Raw genomic sequence first — 13,798 nt, 5'->3', positions numbered from 1 at the left:
GCCCGCCCGCCCCCCCCCCCCCCCCTCCTCCGTCGTGAGGCTGTAGGCCGCGCTCAACAGTAAAGCAATGCGTCAGAAGTCAACTGGACACACCAAACACAGGACAAGCGACAAGGCAGCGCGCAAGGCAGTCCGGGCGAAGGCTGCGGATACATCCGTCTGCACAGACAGACGGTCCCACTCGCTATCTACCAACGACATGGCCTGCCTCTCATCTGGGAGACCCTGTTGCCACGGCCATGACCCCACAGGTTGGAGCATCTTCGCATTCGAGAGGCAATCGTGCGCTGGCCGGCTTCAAAGCCGTCCTGATCTCAAAGCCTTTCTACGCCGCACCGTCAACCACTGCCATCTTGCTCGCCTTCGCTTCTCTTCCCGGACGCCGAGACCTTTGCCCATTTTGCCACCTCGATGTTACATCACGAACACATGTTCTTGTTGAGCAACTAGGAAGACACATAAATTCGACGGATACAGGACCGCCCTTTGTATTTGCGGGGGCAAAAATCGCCATGGCACGCGCAGAATAGAAGTGAAAGCGAGAAAACGCAAGGCGATCAAGGAATAACTTCCATGTCGGCCCCATTCATTGGATTCTTGTTCTAATAAGATGGGGGAAAGCCAAGACTATGATACAGGATTTTGAAAGGAAAGGAACTTGGCCCACGAATGAAAGAAACCGGAAATTCATGATAGTGCTCATGGGGGTGTGTCGTCAGAAGCAATCCCAGACGCCGTCCCTGAATAGGTCCCACCAAACGCCGTTGCTATGACGGAGAATAATTTTGCGGGACACAACTAAGGGCGAAGAAGTGCATGAAAATCACTGCGAGAGGACGATGGGAGTTAGTCAACCGTGCGTTTGGGGGTAGGATAGCGCACCGAGTCCATGTTGTTGGAGACACCCACCTGAAGACCGCCGGGGGGAGGACCCTGAGGAGGGTTTCCGCCGAAGGGACCGAAAGGGCCGGGACCACCAGGACCGCCAGGAGGAGGCATGCCACCACCCCAGTGAGGCGGAGGAGGAGCCGGACGGTACGGGGTGCCGACGCCAGAGTTGTTCTGCGAACGACCCCAAGAAAGACGGACACGAGAGTTGCCAATTGGGTAGCCTTGCATCTGGTTGATGGCCATCTCGGCGGCATGGCGATGGACGAACTGAACAAAGCCGCAGCCCTTGCCGGGAGGGATCTTGACATACGTAATGTCGCCAAATCCCTGGAAGAAGGAACGAAGCTCGTCCTCGGTGACATAGCCAGACAGGCCGCCGACAAAGACGGTCGTGTTGTTGGGATCAGTGAACTGGTTCATGGGCTGCATGGCGGCATTGAAGTTGTTAGCTGCAGGAGGCGCCGGCTGGTTGAAGCCATAAGGCATTCCCCAGTTCATGTTCTGCTGCTGAGCGGGAGCGGCCATGGGCATCGGGCCACCGTGCTGGCCCTGTGCGCTGTATTGCTGATGAGACCGCGTCTTGGGAGTGGCAGTCGAGATGCGCATGGGGCGGTTGCCGCAATAGACACCTTGCATCTCAAGCAGCGCACGCTGCTGGTCACCCTCGTCCGTGAAGCGCACAAAGCCGTAACCACGAGACTGGCCGGTCATAGCGTCCGTCATGATCTTAGCTGACTTGCAGGACGGGAACCGAGCCTGGAACAGAGACACCAGGACGAATTCGTTGACTTCGGGTCCAAGGTCACCGACGAAGATGGAGAACTCGGGACCACGCTCGTCGCTGTTGAGGGATGAAGCATCCAATGTCAGTTGCATGATTGGGTAGAGGTCAAAGTGATGGGAGAGAACATACCGTCGGTCCACCAGACCGCCACCAGAGGCCCAGTTGAGTTTGAAAACACGTTGAGAGTTGGGAACAGGAGATCCGTTCAGTTGAAGCGCCTTGTTGGCAGCCTCGGCCGAGTTGAACTCGACAAAACAATAGCCGGCGTTACCGGACTGACGGTCGCGAATGACTTTGACATTGACGGCCTCACCACAGACCGTCTGCCACACCTGCTTCACAAAATTCTCGTCCATCCAGGGCTCAAGCTCGCCCATCCTAAAGGTGAGATTGATGTTAGTACGGGTGACAGACACGGGTCGCGGCGAGGTGCGAAACAGAGAAGTGAGCGGAGGTCCTACCAGAGGGTCTTAGCATCGTTGTTGGCGGTTGGAGCACCTGAATAGTTCTCGATCGCGGGAGCGCCGGAACCGTTCATGTTGCCGCCGTTCTCGCCGTGGCCATTGCCCGGCTGAGAGGCGCCCGAGAAGTTCGACATCTTGGAAGCTTTTTACGCAGATGCGCTGTTGTGTGGAAGAGAAGAGGAAGGTGGAGGTGGAGGCGGCGGCGGAGGAGGCGGCGGAGGGTGGTTAAAAGGTTGTGGGAGGTGGGGCGGCGTATGGGGCGGCGACAGAGGCAGGGCAACTACGGCCGCAGGCGCAACAGGCACTGGAGGGGGAGGAGGAGGAGGCACTGGAGGGGGGGGAGGAGGAGGCACTGGGAGATTGTGATACGCTCGAGCTGCGTTGAGTAGGTCGAGGCGAAGGCCAGGCAGTCGGACCAATACGTCTTGGTCGATCTCGAACTGGGCACGGCCACGCTCGATCTCTGCGGCAGATAGGCGTATCTGGAGGGCCTGCAGGTGCTGGAGCAGGAACCGGCTCTCTGCGCGGCTCTGGGAGACGAGCCGGACGTTGTCCGAGGTCGGCTCTCGCTGGTAGCCGCCGGGGATCTCGACGTACGAGTCTAGGACTCGGATTCTGCCGCTGGTGGCGGCGATTTCGTCCCGAAGGACCGCGATGGAGGCCGAGGCCGAGTTGGTGCGAGCGAGGAGCTCGGCTTCTCTGGCCTCGAGGTCCGCGACCTCGTAAAGCGCCAGCTGCAGCTGGTCGTTGGGGGAGGGGGAGGAGAGGACACGGAGCCAATCCAACACTTGGTCGCGGTCGGGGCCGGGGTCGAGGAGTAGGACTATTCCAGGTCAGAGTTAGCAAGTTTGCCTATAAAGCAAAAGATGTAAAAGCGGCCCAAAAAAAAAAAAAAAAGGGGGGGACGTTTCACGACTTCGTGACCCAGGGGGGAGCTGTTCGTACGGTTGGGCAACACAGACGATTCCACGTGTCGTGGACGTTGGCTCTGGTTTCCCGCCATTGTTGCGGGTGTGGTGTCCTGGTGTGTAAAATGTTGTGCTCGAAGGGATGATTCACAAGGTGTAGATAAAAATATAGGCCCTCGAAACAGCGCGCTCTAAGAGCCAGCCAATGAGAGAATGGCAGCGGGGCCGGCCTCATTGGGCGGGGCACTCCCACACTGACGCCCTTCGTGGGTGCGTTGTCTGGGCTTCCCAAAAGAGAAGGAACGCCCTGCCCAACCGTGTGACCCTCCCCCAGGTACACAACCCTACGCTCATAAATCTGCCATGAATGCCCTGCCACTGCCAGGCATGCCTGGCGAACCACAGTCACTGACCAAGGTAAAGACCGACGATCCTGGGCAGGGTGGCGAAGGGAGGTAGAAGGATTTAAAGAATAGTGCATCTCCAAGCTTGTGCACAGCAGAACTAGGCACTTGCCAGTAGCAACAAGGTAGGGGTGAGAATGGCTGAACACAGGGCAAGACAAGCAAGATAGGGATGAGGTTGAGCAGAACTAAAGCAAGATATACCGTGCCGCAAGCCTCCTAGCCACCAACCTATCCTCAGTGGCTCGCCCTCCGCTTGGAGTTCCAAGCCGCGCACTAGCTAGGCCACCGGAATTGGATACAAGCAAGGGATTTTGTTCCAAACATTCAGGGACCACTGGGTGCGGGGATGTGAGCTGGGGTGGAGATGCAAGATGACCTCGAAACTTTTTGCAGTGAGGGAGGGTAGCCCATAGCGGATAGACTGGCCGGAGAATAGGGTGTGTTTGGGGTCGGGCGGAGATATACGCAAGCCATTCGGTCGGGTATCGTTGTCCGGGCACAATAGGAAGGGATGTGGCTGTGAAATGCTGAGAGAAACGGAGGGAATCGAGGGAATCAACGCAGTAGCATCAACTTACAGATGGGAGACCAGAAAAGGGCCGAGGGGAGTGAGCGGGGTCACTAGCGTATAGGTGACCTAGAGGTTGGCCGTTAGTACTGACTGTGCCAAGCGTAGTTGAGAAATACATCTGCGAATGTCTAGCGATTAAGGGCATAGAGCCTAAATCATGGCCAGGGTGTCCTAAACATCCAGGAGCGGGACCGAGAACCATGGATGCCTAGAGACCTGGAGACCTGATCAAAGATGAACGTCGCCGTTACAGTATTGGATGTGGGCCAGAACAGGAGGTGAAAGGGTCGATGGAACCTCAAGAAGCAGATAGGCCTTTTGCACAAGAGGCCAAGTTTGGACCCAGGGCGAGCCGGAAGGAAAAGGTAATGTGTTGGAGAATTGGGCCTGTGTAGCAGTTAAAACGTAGGATGTACCCGAGCACTGGCTCGATCGGTATTGTGCTCCATATATGGATACTCAGGGGGCCGCAAGTTGGAACAAGGACGTCAGAATACAAACTGGGGTTGCGACGTTTGGTAGGGTAGGAGCTTCAACAAGTCTGGGTATCGGTGTGATGGGGCAGCTCCTCGATGGAGAGGTGTCTAACCGGAAGTGCAAAGGGGCAGGATCGGTGCTTGTGGTAGAGGAATGATGCGTCCACGCGAGGCAAAACTGTAAGGCTCGGAGGTAGAGCGATGTCCGAAGTATACCAGCGTCACCAGTCGACACGGTGCTTATGTCGGAGCCCAATTGGAACATAACTATAAACTTTGGTCGAGTGGGAGCTGCCTGTGGCATGCGGTTCCAGGGTTTGGGCCAAGTTGGAAAACAGGATGGAGGGCTGGGCGGCAGGCCTTTAGTTCGGGACGGAAGGCCGGGTCGGGTAATAAGAGCATCGGTGTTTAGTTTATGTTGGCATCTGACGATGGAGCTGGCTGTTGAATTGTTGAGAGTAGCACAAGTCGAATATCCTGGGATGGAAGGTCCAAAAAAAGAAAAAAAAGAAAAAACGTAGCCCTACTAGGGTCAACGTAGAGGCCGGCACTAGGTGGCTAGCGGTATGGTGAGTGGAGTGTTGGCCTTGCCGAAGCAAGATCTTCACTCGAGTAACACTTCATCAGGGACCCTAATCGTGGGGCCTAGAAGTTGCCATGTGTGTTGCACGTGTTTTGGGGAATGTTCGATGCGAGGAGGTCGTGCCGGATGAAAACCCTGTGCCAGCCCTAGACTAGAGACGCAATCTGAATGCTAGACGCAGGGGCGGGTGTTCCGAGCGGAAGGATACCATCAGGTAGAATACCCAAAAGGTTGTCAGAGGTGAGAGGTGAGGGCCCGATCGCCGAAATATCAGGGTGATAAAACTAGAGAGTCCCAGATGCAAAGGCCGGTTCGGGCACGGCGGAAAGCATCGTGGGCCATCGGGAAAAGCTGGGTATAACGTTCCGGTGGTGATCTCTTGTTGCTAGTCCTCGGCGGCCATCTTGGCAGGCTGATCGTCATCCATGGACGATGCGTTGGTTTGCAAGCCACCTAGGTCTGGCAGCTAAGGGCGATATACATGGCCGACGTAGATGGAAGACCGCTGACAAGTCGGAACATCAAATCGACGAGTGGTTTACGTGTTCCCGTCCCGAGGAAAACAGCAGAAGTGCGGGGCGAATCCAGAAGCAAGTAGGCCGACCAGTATGGACCTATGGTGGACCAGTGTGCCGCAGGCGGAAGGAGTGCATGCTCGTAGATCAAGGGTCCGAAAAAAGTGTGGATGAAGCAGAAGAAATAAAAGACAAAACAAAGCTCACCAAACAGAGTCGAAAGATCGCTTCAATAACCCAGACGATTGTGGATGGGGTGACCGATTATCCTAGCAACCCCCAAGCTATGTTAGCTGGCCGTTTTGTAAATTGTAGGCTGATGGTGGGTGTATTCCGGGTGCCAGGAAGGATATAGCTGAGCCCCAGGCGGAGACCGGCCCGTCGTGAGGTTGAATCCAGGCATTTTGCACAGGTCGGGATTTCTCGGATCCAGTGAAGGGACCCGCCGGTGGGCAACCAAGGACGCCGGAGAATTGTGATGAATGCGCCATCCGGTGCGAGGCAAAGGCGTTGCTCGCTTTTGAGGAGAGGTGACCGTCGGTTACTGGTCTGTTGGTCCGGTCCCAGCATGATGGCCAGGTCACGACAGAATGCCGCCGTCGCCGCCTGCCAAGCAGCCAGACACTCCGCAGGGGGTAGGTAGGAACCGCATGGCTGGAATCTTGAACGGTGAGACAGGACCGTCACGGTCGTTGGGTAGCAACGAAGGCGTGGCGCACGCGCGGCAGAGAGCTTTCGCGGAGAGATGGTGCAGCTCTTGGGCGCACAAACTTGGGGGCTTCGGCTGCGGCCGCCTCGGAGACCTGCATACGAGGCTAGTTGCAACCAGCAGTTGGGGCACCTGCGACCTCCCGGAGCCCCCGGGGTTTCAGGGACTTGGTTGCTTGGCCGTCCACGCACCAGGGACTGGAGCAAGACGGCAGCTGCAACATGTTGAACGTTCGTTCTGAGGACTCGCAAAAATCCCAACCAGGATAGAAGGGCGATTGAGACAGTAGACCCGGACGCGCGCAACGACACTGGCACTGACTGCACATTCGAGCGCCTGTACCAGGTGGCTGTTTCCCAGAGGAGATGCCAGAGCCAGGACGCGATGGGAATGCCTTTGCGAAGAAGGCGAAGCCAAGCCTGGGCGAATAGCAACTGAGGCTGCGACACGAACTGCCCAGCCACGCGCAACCGCCAGGAGATCTTCAGGTTGCGCCGACCCGACGGCCCAGGTGGTGTTGCGGACGAAGGTCGTACTCGGAGCTGAAGAACGATCTGGGCAGAACGCCAAGACATCTTATCTCCGTTCACAAGCAGCAGCCTTTGGACGGGTGAGATGAAGTCGATCCGGGAGCATTGTGGCTCGGAACGGGCGATGGAAGACGACGATGACGAATCGGACCCATCGGATTGCTGTCCAGGGGGGGCAGAGGACGAGAGGGGCTCGGGCTCGGGTGGTCGTTGCAACGCCGCGTGCGCTGTATTTTCAATTCGTCTTCGCAACGTCCATTTAACTCCCGTGGACTGCTGGCAAGCTATCGTGGGCGCGCATGCGACATCTGTGGGCGCTCGAGGTAGTGGAGCGGCGGTCGCAGCGTATCATGTCCTGTGCGCCAGGCGAGCTTCTCCAGAATGCGCCTCAGCGCAATCGCATCTCGCTCCCCGCGCTGGTCCCGCCCCCACCACGAATCCGAAGAGCAACTCCCACCATCGCCGTCCATCGCCCGCACCTCCCAGTCGATTCCTTGCTGCGGCCAATGGCTTGCCCTCGAGATATCGTTCGCGCGCACATCGGCCCACTGAAATGCTATCTGCCCACCCCGCGCCGCAGCGCCCGAGCGAGCTTCAGGGGCAAAAAGGGGCGTCTCAGGGGTCGAAGTCGCCAGATGGGTTTTCGAGGTCGTCCAAGGCCGGTCCAGGTCCAGGTCCAATGTTTTCACGGCGCAATTCACACAAGAGCAGGCAGGGACGAGAGGGAAGGAAAAGAGCAAGGATCCTACTCACTTTTTAGGCGCCGAAAAGCAGCAAAATATACAATGTTGCCTCGAGGGTTCCGAACGCCGGTATCCGCAGAAGCGACAAAACAATAGAGCCGTGTTCTCCGAAAACTCCCACCGAGAGACCAATGTAGCAGGAGCGCGCGCAGGAAGGAAGGGAGGGCAAGGGTCGAATTAATTGGGTCGAAAAGAGTCGAGGGCCGCGGGCGACGCTGGAGGGGCTCCTTTTTGTATTTTGCTCGCTGGGACAAGAAACCGAGAGGCAGGGAAAAGTGTGTGGACCGAAGGGATTTTGTGGTCTGCCGTTTTTGCAACCGTGGGGCGCGAAATCACACACGACGTCGGGAACAGACAAAAAGAATTGCTGCGACGTGCGGGTGACGGCGGATGCGACAGGCAAAAACGAGCAAAGGACACGACAACGAAACAAAAATGATGCTTCTTGAAATCGCAATGGCACGAAAAAAAGAAACGCAACCGGCAGAGGGGTTGGGACAGTAAGAAGGGGTAGGGGAGGTAAGAGAGAAGAAAAAAAAAGAGGGAGAGAGGAGAGAGAAGGAAGACAAGCAGGGAGAGTGAGACGGAGACAAGGTGGATGGAAGCCGGCAGGAAGCTTGTGGAGGGATGTGGAGATGGAGCGACTGAGGAAAAAAGTCAAAACCGGGCAGTGTGCGCCAGGAAACTGCTGGGGATGAGATGAGGCGTGGAAGCGGAGGAACCGACCTCACTACTGAGGATGCACGAAGCCCCTGACGCACGAGGTAGCGACGAAGTACCCTTTTCTGGCCAGTGGGGAGGGGCCTGGTCCACTCGCACTGTCGGGCTGTCGTGCCTGTGCTGCCTGCGCTGCCTGCGCGCCTGCCGCTTCAGCCCCTCGCGATGGTCTGCTGCTGCTGCGAGGGCAAGAGGAACCCGCCCACCCACCATCTCGTTGCGTGCTTGGGTGTGGCCCGTCCTGCGTCCTGTGGGCGCGGTTGCGTGTGCGCGCTCCATGCCGGGAGAGTGACCGCATTACCAAGCCACCGTCGCCAAACAGTGTGGACACCCGGCCAGAGACGCACCAGCCCTGTCTGGCATGGGGCATGGGGTTGCCAGCAGGGGGTGTGCAGTAAGGCTCATCGCTCCCTTCCATCCTTTTGCGCGCGCGCCAGCTCACCTTCAAAAGTCTCGCTGCGAGCTCTGCCCCATGCCAGTCACATCGACACACACCCCCCTGGCACCTGGGAGCTGGAGGGGTGCATGAATGACTGCCCCAGACCACACAGCCCGAGGTGGCCGTTCTGGGCTGCCTAAGCTGGGAGGGCCAGAAACAATGTTTCATCGATTCATTCAAAGCCCTCCCAGCCACGGGCCGCCCGACGGATCAGTGTGCGCAAGCAAACAGAAAGGGAGGAGAATTGAAAAGACACCAAAAAGGGTCAGTTAGGATTTGCCCGTTTGTTGGCCCGGCGGAAACGCCACCTACCTCCTGCCTTGATGCATTGCGCAGTCGGATCTCGCCGAGCCATGGCCAGCGTGTCCTGTCCTCACCCAACAGCCCTTGGGTGATCCGGGGGAGGGGCCTAGGGCGAGCGCTCAGTCTCTCCGCTCCGCCGCAACGACCCAGGCCGCCCCGTGATGTCAATACGAAGCTCCTGGTATCGTCTAGATCAGTGTTCCCTCGGTGGCCAGAGAAAGCCATTGGGTTTTGAGCATGGCAGCTTTCTCCTCGCTCCCAAGGACTGGGTAGCAGAAGCATCAGGGGCGTGGCCCAAGCCGAGGGAAGCATGCACGGCCCCGAGCCAGCACCAAAGCAGGGCAAACTTGACACCACCCGTCCGACCCTGCCCTGCTGTGCTGTGTTCCCTTGTTCCCTTGGATTCTGCGCTGGCGCATCGTAGGCCCGCCTGCCGTGCCACAGCCGGCCTCCCTCGCAGCCCAATTGGCAACCGACTCCCTGGTCGCACAGCGGGTGGTCTAATCTCCGCCCGCGTCCGCCCGCCTCTCCTGTCCCTAGTCGAACGAGGTGGGAGCTCAAGGTACCCATTGTTGTTGAGGTGCGGCAAAGGCCAAGTAGCAAGAACGCAGCGGTGCACAGGACGAGCACAGTGCCTTGTGCACCCGAGTTGCAGTTGCAGGGTGACGAGCCAGCCAGACATGGCCTGTCCGCTGTGTCGCGGCCGGTCTTGACGGAACCGTGGCTTGCGCAGGCGGGACCCTCCTGGAAGGAGGAGCGCTCGGTAGTTCACGTTCGTCAAGATTCCTGGCGATCAGGTCCTGCGCATGGCGGCACAGCAGCGTTCGGGTTCTCCCTCCTTCCAGGCATGTGAAGGACCACTGGCCCAAAGAGAGCGCGAGCCCAGGGGACAGGGCTCGGATCGGCCGTCCCCAATCTCGATTACGGCTCCACCTCCCGGGGAAAGGATCACGAAACGAGTAAAAAAAGAACAAAGGGGAAAAGAAAGCGAACCGTCGTCGCCACGCCACGGCAGCCGGAAAGCGAGGACGGTGACGGATCGATGACGGCGCGTTTGGTTGGCCAGACGCACGACAGCCCGCCGCTCATGCTCACCCTCCAATTCCAAGAGCCAAACACATCAGCTGGGTCACAGCCCCGTCTCGCAGGCGCAGCCCAGGCCCACTTTTCTTTTTTCCTGTCGTGGTTGCATGGCGGAACCTAACCAGAAGAGCTCAAGGTGTCTGCTCTCCATCCCCAACGAAACGGATCTAGCATGATGCCTCACCTCAAACGCCGAAAAAGCTGAGAGCAAGAGGGCCTCTCCTACGTAATAGTTTCCCTCTCGCCACACAACTCCCTAGCACATCACTCGCATGAGATTGACGAGGTGGGCAACTTTTCCTCGTCCCCCACAGTCCGCAGACCTAGGTAAAGGTTGACTCACAAGAATCAGCCCAAATCGTCCGCCATTGAGGGCAATGCTTGCCGCGGTGGAGCTTGACCTTGATAGCAAGGTTCACCCCAGGTCACAGGCTTACTCGCATGACAACAGATGGAAAATGCTGCCTCGCGATAAAAGTAGACGGCGCTCGTCTGCAATGTGCTGTATCAGCAGCCCATCAGACAGGACGGAACACGACAGCACCGGCCGTGATGGCCCCTGCCTCTACCCAAACCTGTGCGCCCTATGATTTTCTAGGCCTCATCGCACAGAGACACACGGGGCGGCACAGGAAACATGACAGTTCGCCCGGGCTACCATCAAAGCAGCAGGCCTGCTTCCACTGGCTCGCTGGAAGTATCACGGCATCCTCCTTATCCATGACGGCTGGTTATGGTGCAGCCAGCCTCCTGGCGCCTCTCGCACCCTCAACTCCAATGTGTGTGCAATAGCTATGCTCAACCCCGCTTCAGGGCTAGCAAGCAAACACAGCACGGCGTTCCAGTGAAAGCTGTCCACCATTTCATTGAGCTAGGGTATCACTCATCACGCTCGTTCGCACACGCCCGCCCAGCTGCCAAGATGCCCAATGGAAGTCCCCGGGATCGACCAGAGATCTCCCTTGCTTCAATGACCCCGTTAACTCCAACGTTGGCAGGCTTCTTTTGCTTTCCTTTTCCTTTGGAATCGCGAAATCGACGCCGCCGTCGTAGTTGGGGCGGGTTCCCCCGCTTTTACGCCAGCCTCCTTGCTTTTCTCGAATCTTCCTCGCCCACCCCGTCTTTTTTCCATGCCGCGTCCCTTGCTGGTCCCCCTTGCTCACTGCCGCGCTAGCAGGCAGTCAACCGCAAGCGCGCGCATCTGCTCGAGCTCAGCACACCAGACTCTGATAGGAATCTCCCAGACAATCATTCCCTGGTTCAACTCCTCTGAACCAGGGAATAACGGCCTCCGTACGAGTCAGCTCCCCCCATGGCCCCAAAGACCCTCCAGCTCGCTGGGTATGTTTCCCGATCGCTCAGAGGCGCGTGTGACTGCAGTGCCCGCTCGCTGGTGGCTCGGGTCCGTGACACCAAAGACGGACTGGCGGCGCAGCAGCAAACACACACTTGGGCACCAGCAGGTGGTGGCATGGGGAGTGCGCCTATCGTCTCCTCATGTGGGTAATTGGTGGGTGGTGCGAGATGGACCTCTTTCATGCGCGCCCCCCATTTAGGGTCGATCGAGCCAGGGAGGGCCGCGAGGTAGAGGTCAGGTACCTCCTCGTTACGAAGCTGCTGCTCACAGTGTGGAGAGGAGCCAAAAGGGCCGAGCTCCAGAAAAAAAATCCACCATGACAGGGGCACCTTGCATGGCACACAATTTCACTGGACGAGTCAAGAGACTTAGGGTCAAAAAATCAAAAACAGAACGCCCTTCTCGAGGACGACGGCATCATCCACGGGGATAATCCCGGCGGGTTGAGAATCCAGATCGGGATGAGGGAGGCAAGGTTTTGTCTCTTGCGTGGTACAAGTGCTTGCTGTCTGTGGCTGGGAGCCAACAGGCTGACATGAAGCTCTCGCGCCAGATGTGGAGCTGGATCGCGCTCTTTTCGAGGTCACTTTCTTGCGTTCTGCCCATTTTTGTTGTCTGTTCTGACTCCCTCAATCCTTGTCCTGGGCGTCCATCCGCCCTCGGCTCTGAAAAAAAAAAAAAACCTTGGTGGCGCCCCACTGGCCGATATGCCCAATTGCATCATCGGAAGGGGCAGCCACTTGCAGCTTCATCGTCGCCCGCACTAACAGGGCACATTGGCACAAACACACATTGGCTTCATGTGCGTCATCCAGGCCTGCAGAAGAGACACGTGAACTATAAATGGGCTGCCTGGGAAGGTGTGCTGGCTAGCTGGCGGATGGTGGTCAGCAGCAATGAGCACCAACACGTGTGAACAATGACTGACCACTCCTTGCTTGCTGCCTTGTATGCTTGGGCGTGCGCACCGGCGGCACAGTAGCCTGCATTTGATGGCGATGAGGGGTCGTGGGCGCTCGCGCAATCTCACCGAACCCAGGTTTTTTGGGGGCCGATCAGCGATGGCCGGCGGCCCCCTTCCAAGGCCCGCGTATTGACCTGCCGACATCCGGGACGTGTTTTCATGTCCTCTGGTGGCGCAAACCAATGGCTGGAAATCAGCAGCCTCCAGAAAAAGCCATCTGTGTCCCGCCATTGGTGGTTGGTCATGAGCTAGCATCGAGACCAGCTCACGGTTTTTTGTTTTCGACCGGAAAGCTTGAATGAGCCTAATCCTTTGCATGCGATTCATCATTTGGACAGTTGGCTCCGATGTGCTCGTCTTCTGCGCTTCTCGGCTGGACGAGAGGGGTGCAGTGCGGGATTTTTTTTGCTGTTCGTCTGCGAAAACAGCGCTCCTCTCGGCCGGCCCGACGTGGCCGGGAAGACACACCGTATCCGGCAACATATAACCCGTCGCGGACATGAATTTGCGCCCGCGCGCCCAGATCGGCCACGTTTTGCCTCATGGTGACGCGCAGATGCCTCCAAGGCTCATCAGCCGGGATGCGACGATGCCCCCGGGCTGGAGATTGCGCCGTGGTCGCTGCAAGGTACCCGCCACGTCCATCTGCCGTAGGGAGGCCTGCGGCTGCGATCCGGCGCCCCGAGACGGATCTCATGGGGTCGAGGGCGATGGGTGCATTAATGACTTGAATGCCTCGGACTCGGAATAATCTTACGGACAGTGCCGAGATGTACCTAAACATGGCTGCTTTATAGGCGCCATGCGCAATACCACTCTTTGTCCTATCTAGCCGAGCCGCCTGGGCAACGTGGGCGTATTTAGCCGGCCATTGTTACGTGAGAATTTCATCCGGATAACCTAGACCTGCCAAATGTACAGTGAAAAGAAAATCTAAATACAGGAAATGGTGGCGGCGGATGTTCATAAAAGGTCTTTCTCGCAATGTGATGCATAATGAGGAACGAATCGCTGCGCCAATGCCGCCTGACTTGCGGCTAGAAAGTGTGAATGAGGGATGCAAAGTGACTGGGCCAGAGGTCTCTCTGGAGATGGAAATATGGAAGCATATACCTATAGCTTTACAAAAGCCTGCATCTAATGATGATCTTGTTACAACTAGTCGTCACGATGCGAGCTGCTTGAATGGGGTGCATGGTAATGACACCAGCAATCAAAGGCTGGCCGAGCAGGTGGCATGTCACGTGGTGATAACTCTAAATCCAGAGCAAACGCGCATTGGCTGATAGCGGCAGGACCGGCGACCAGGGTCTGAAGCTGGAGCCCCGCCACGCACGCTGACCGTCCACGAGGC

At 57.7% G+C, this 13,798-nt stretch overlaps 5 protein-coding genes across 5 annotated transcripts; 2 read left to right on the top strand and 3 right to left on the bottom strand.

The window, feature by feature from the left end:
- Positions 1 to 846: 846 nt before the first annotated feature.
- GGTG_09218 (tRNA selenocysteine-associated protein 1) lies at positions 847 to 2,273 on the bottom strand (the record flags this gene model as incomplete). The annotated part of the gene is made up of 3 exons (XM_009227062.1): positions 847 to 1,732; positions 1,805 to 2,053; positions 2,137 to 2,273. The coding sequence occupies 3 exons, from the start codon at positions 2,271 to 2,273 to the stop codon at positions 847 to 849; spliced, it is 1,272 nt and encodes a 423-aa protein (XP_009225326.1).
- A 146-nt stretch (positions 2,274 to 2,419) lies between these two features.
- Positions 2,420 to 3,142, bottom strand: GGTG_09217 (hypothetical protein; the record flags this gene model as incomplete). Its single annotated transcript, XM_009227061.1, has 3 exons — positions 2,420 to 2,467; positions 2,556 to 2,962; positions 3,085 to 3,142. 3 exons carry the CDS (start codon positions 3,140 to 3,142, stop codon positions 2,420 to 2,422), a joined length of 513 nt encoding a protein of 170 aa, XP_009225325.1.
- Positions 3,143 to 5,516: 2,374 nt separating this feature from the next.
- On the top strand, positions 5,517 to 5,954 carry GGTG_09216 (hypothetical protein; the record flags this gene model as incomplete). Its single annotated transcript, XM_009227060.1, has 1 exon — positions 5,517 to 5,954. The coding sequence occupies one exon, from the start codon at positions 5,517 to 5,519 to the stop codon at positions 5,952 to 5,954; it is 438 nt and encodes a 145-aa protein (XP_009225324.1).
- A 328-nt stretch (positions 5,955 to 6,282) lies between these two features.
- GGTG_09215 (hypothetical protein) lies at positions 6,283 to 8,577 on the bottom strand (the record flags this gene model as incomplete). The annotated part of the gene is made up of 4 exons (XM_009227059.1): positions 6,283 to 6,414; positions 6,500 to 7,082; positions 7,145 to 7,583; positions 8,343 to 8,577. The coding sequence occupies 4 exons, from the start codon at positions 8,575 to 8,577 to the stop codon at positions 6,283 to 6,285; spliced, it is 1,389 nt and encodes a 462-aa protein (XP_009225323.1).
- Positions 8,578 to 12,247: 3,670 nt separating this feature from the next.
- On the top strand, positions 12,248 to 13,631 carry GGTG_09214 (hypothetical protein). Its single transcript, XM_009227058.1, has one exon. It carries the CDS (start codon positions 12,944 to 12,946, stop codon positions 13,193 to 13,195), a length of 252 nt encoding a protein of 83 aa, XP_009225322.1. The 5' UTR covers positions 12,248 to 12,943; the 3' UTR covers positions 13,196 to 13,631.
- Positions 13,632 to 13,798: the final 167 nt, after the last annotated feature.

This window comes from Gaeumannomyces tritici, assembly GCF_000145635.1.
Source record: "Gaeumannomyces tritici R3-111a-1 unplaced genomic scaffold supercont2.5, whole genome shotgun sequence".
Classification (NCBI taxonomy): Eukaryota; Fungi; Ascomycota; class Sordariomycetes; order Magnaporthales; family Magnaporthaceae; genus Gaeumannomyces; species Gaeumannomyces tritici.
Note: the sequence above shows the minus strand (reverse complement) of the source record. Positions and strands in the feature narration are given on the sequence as shown.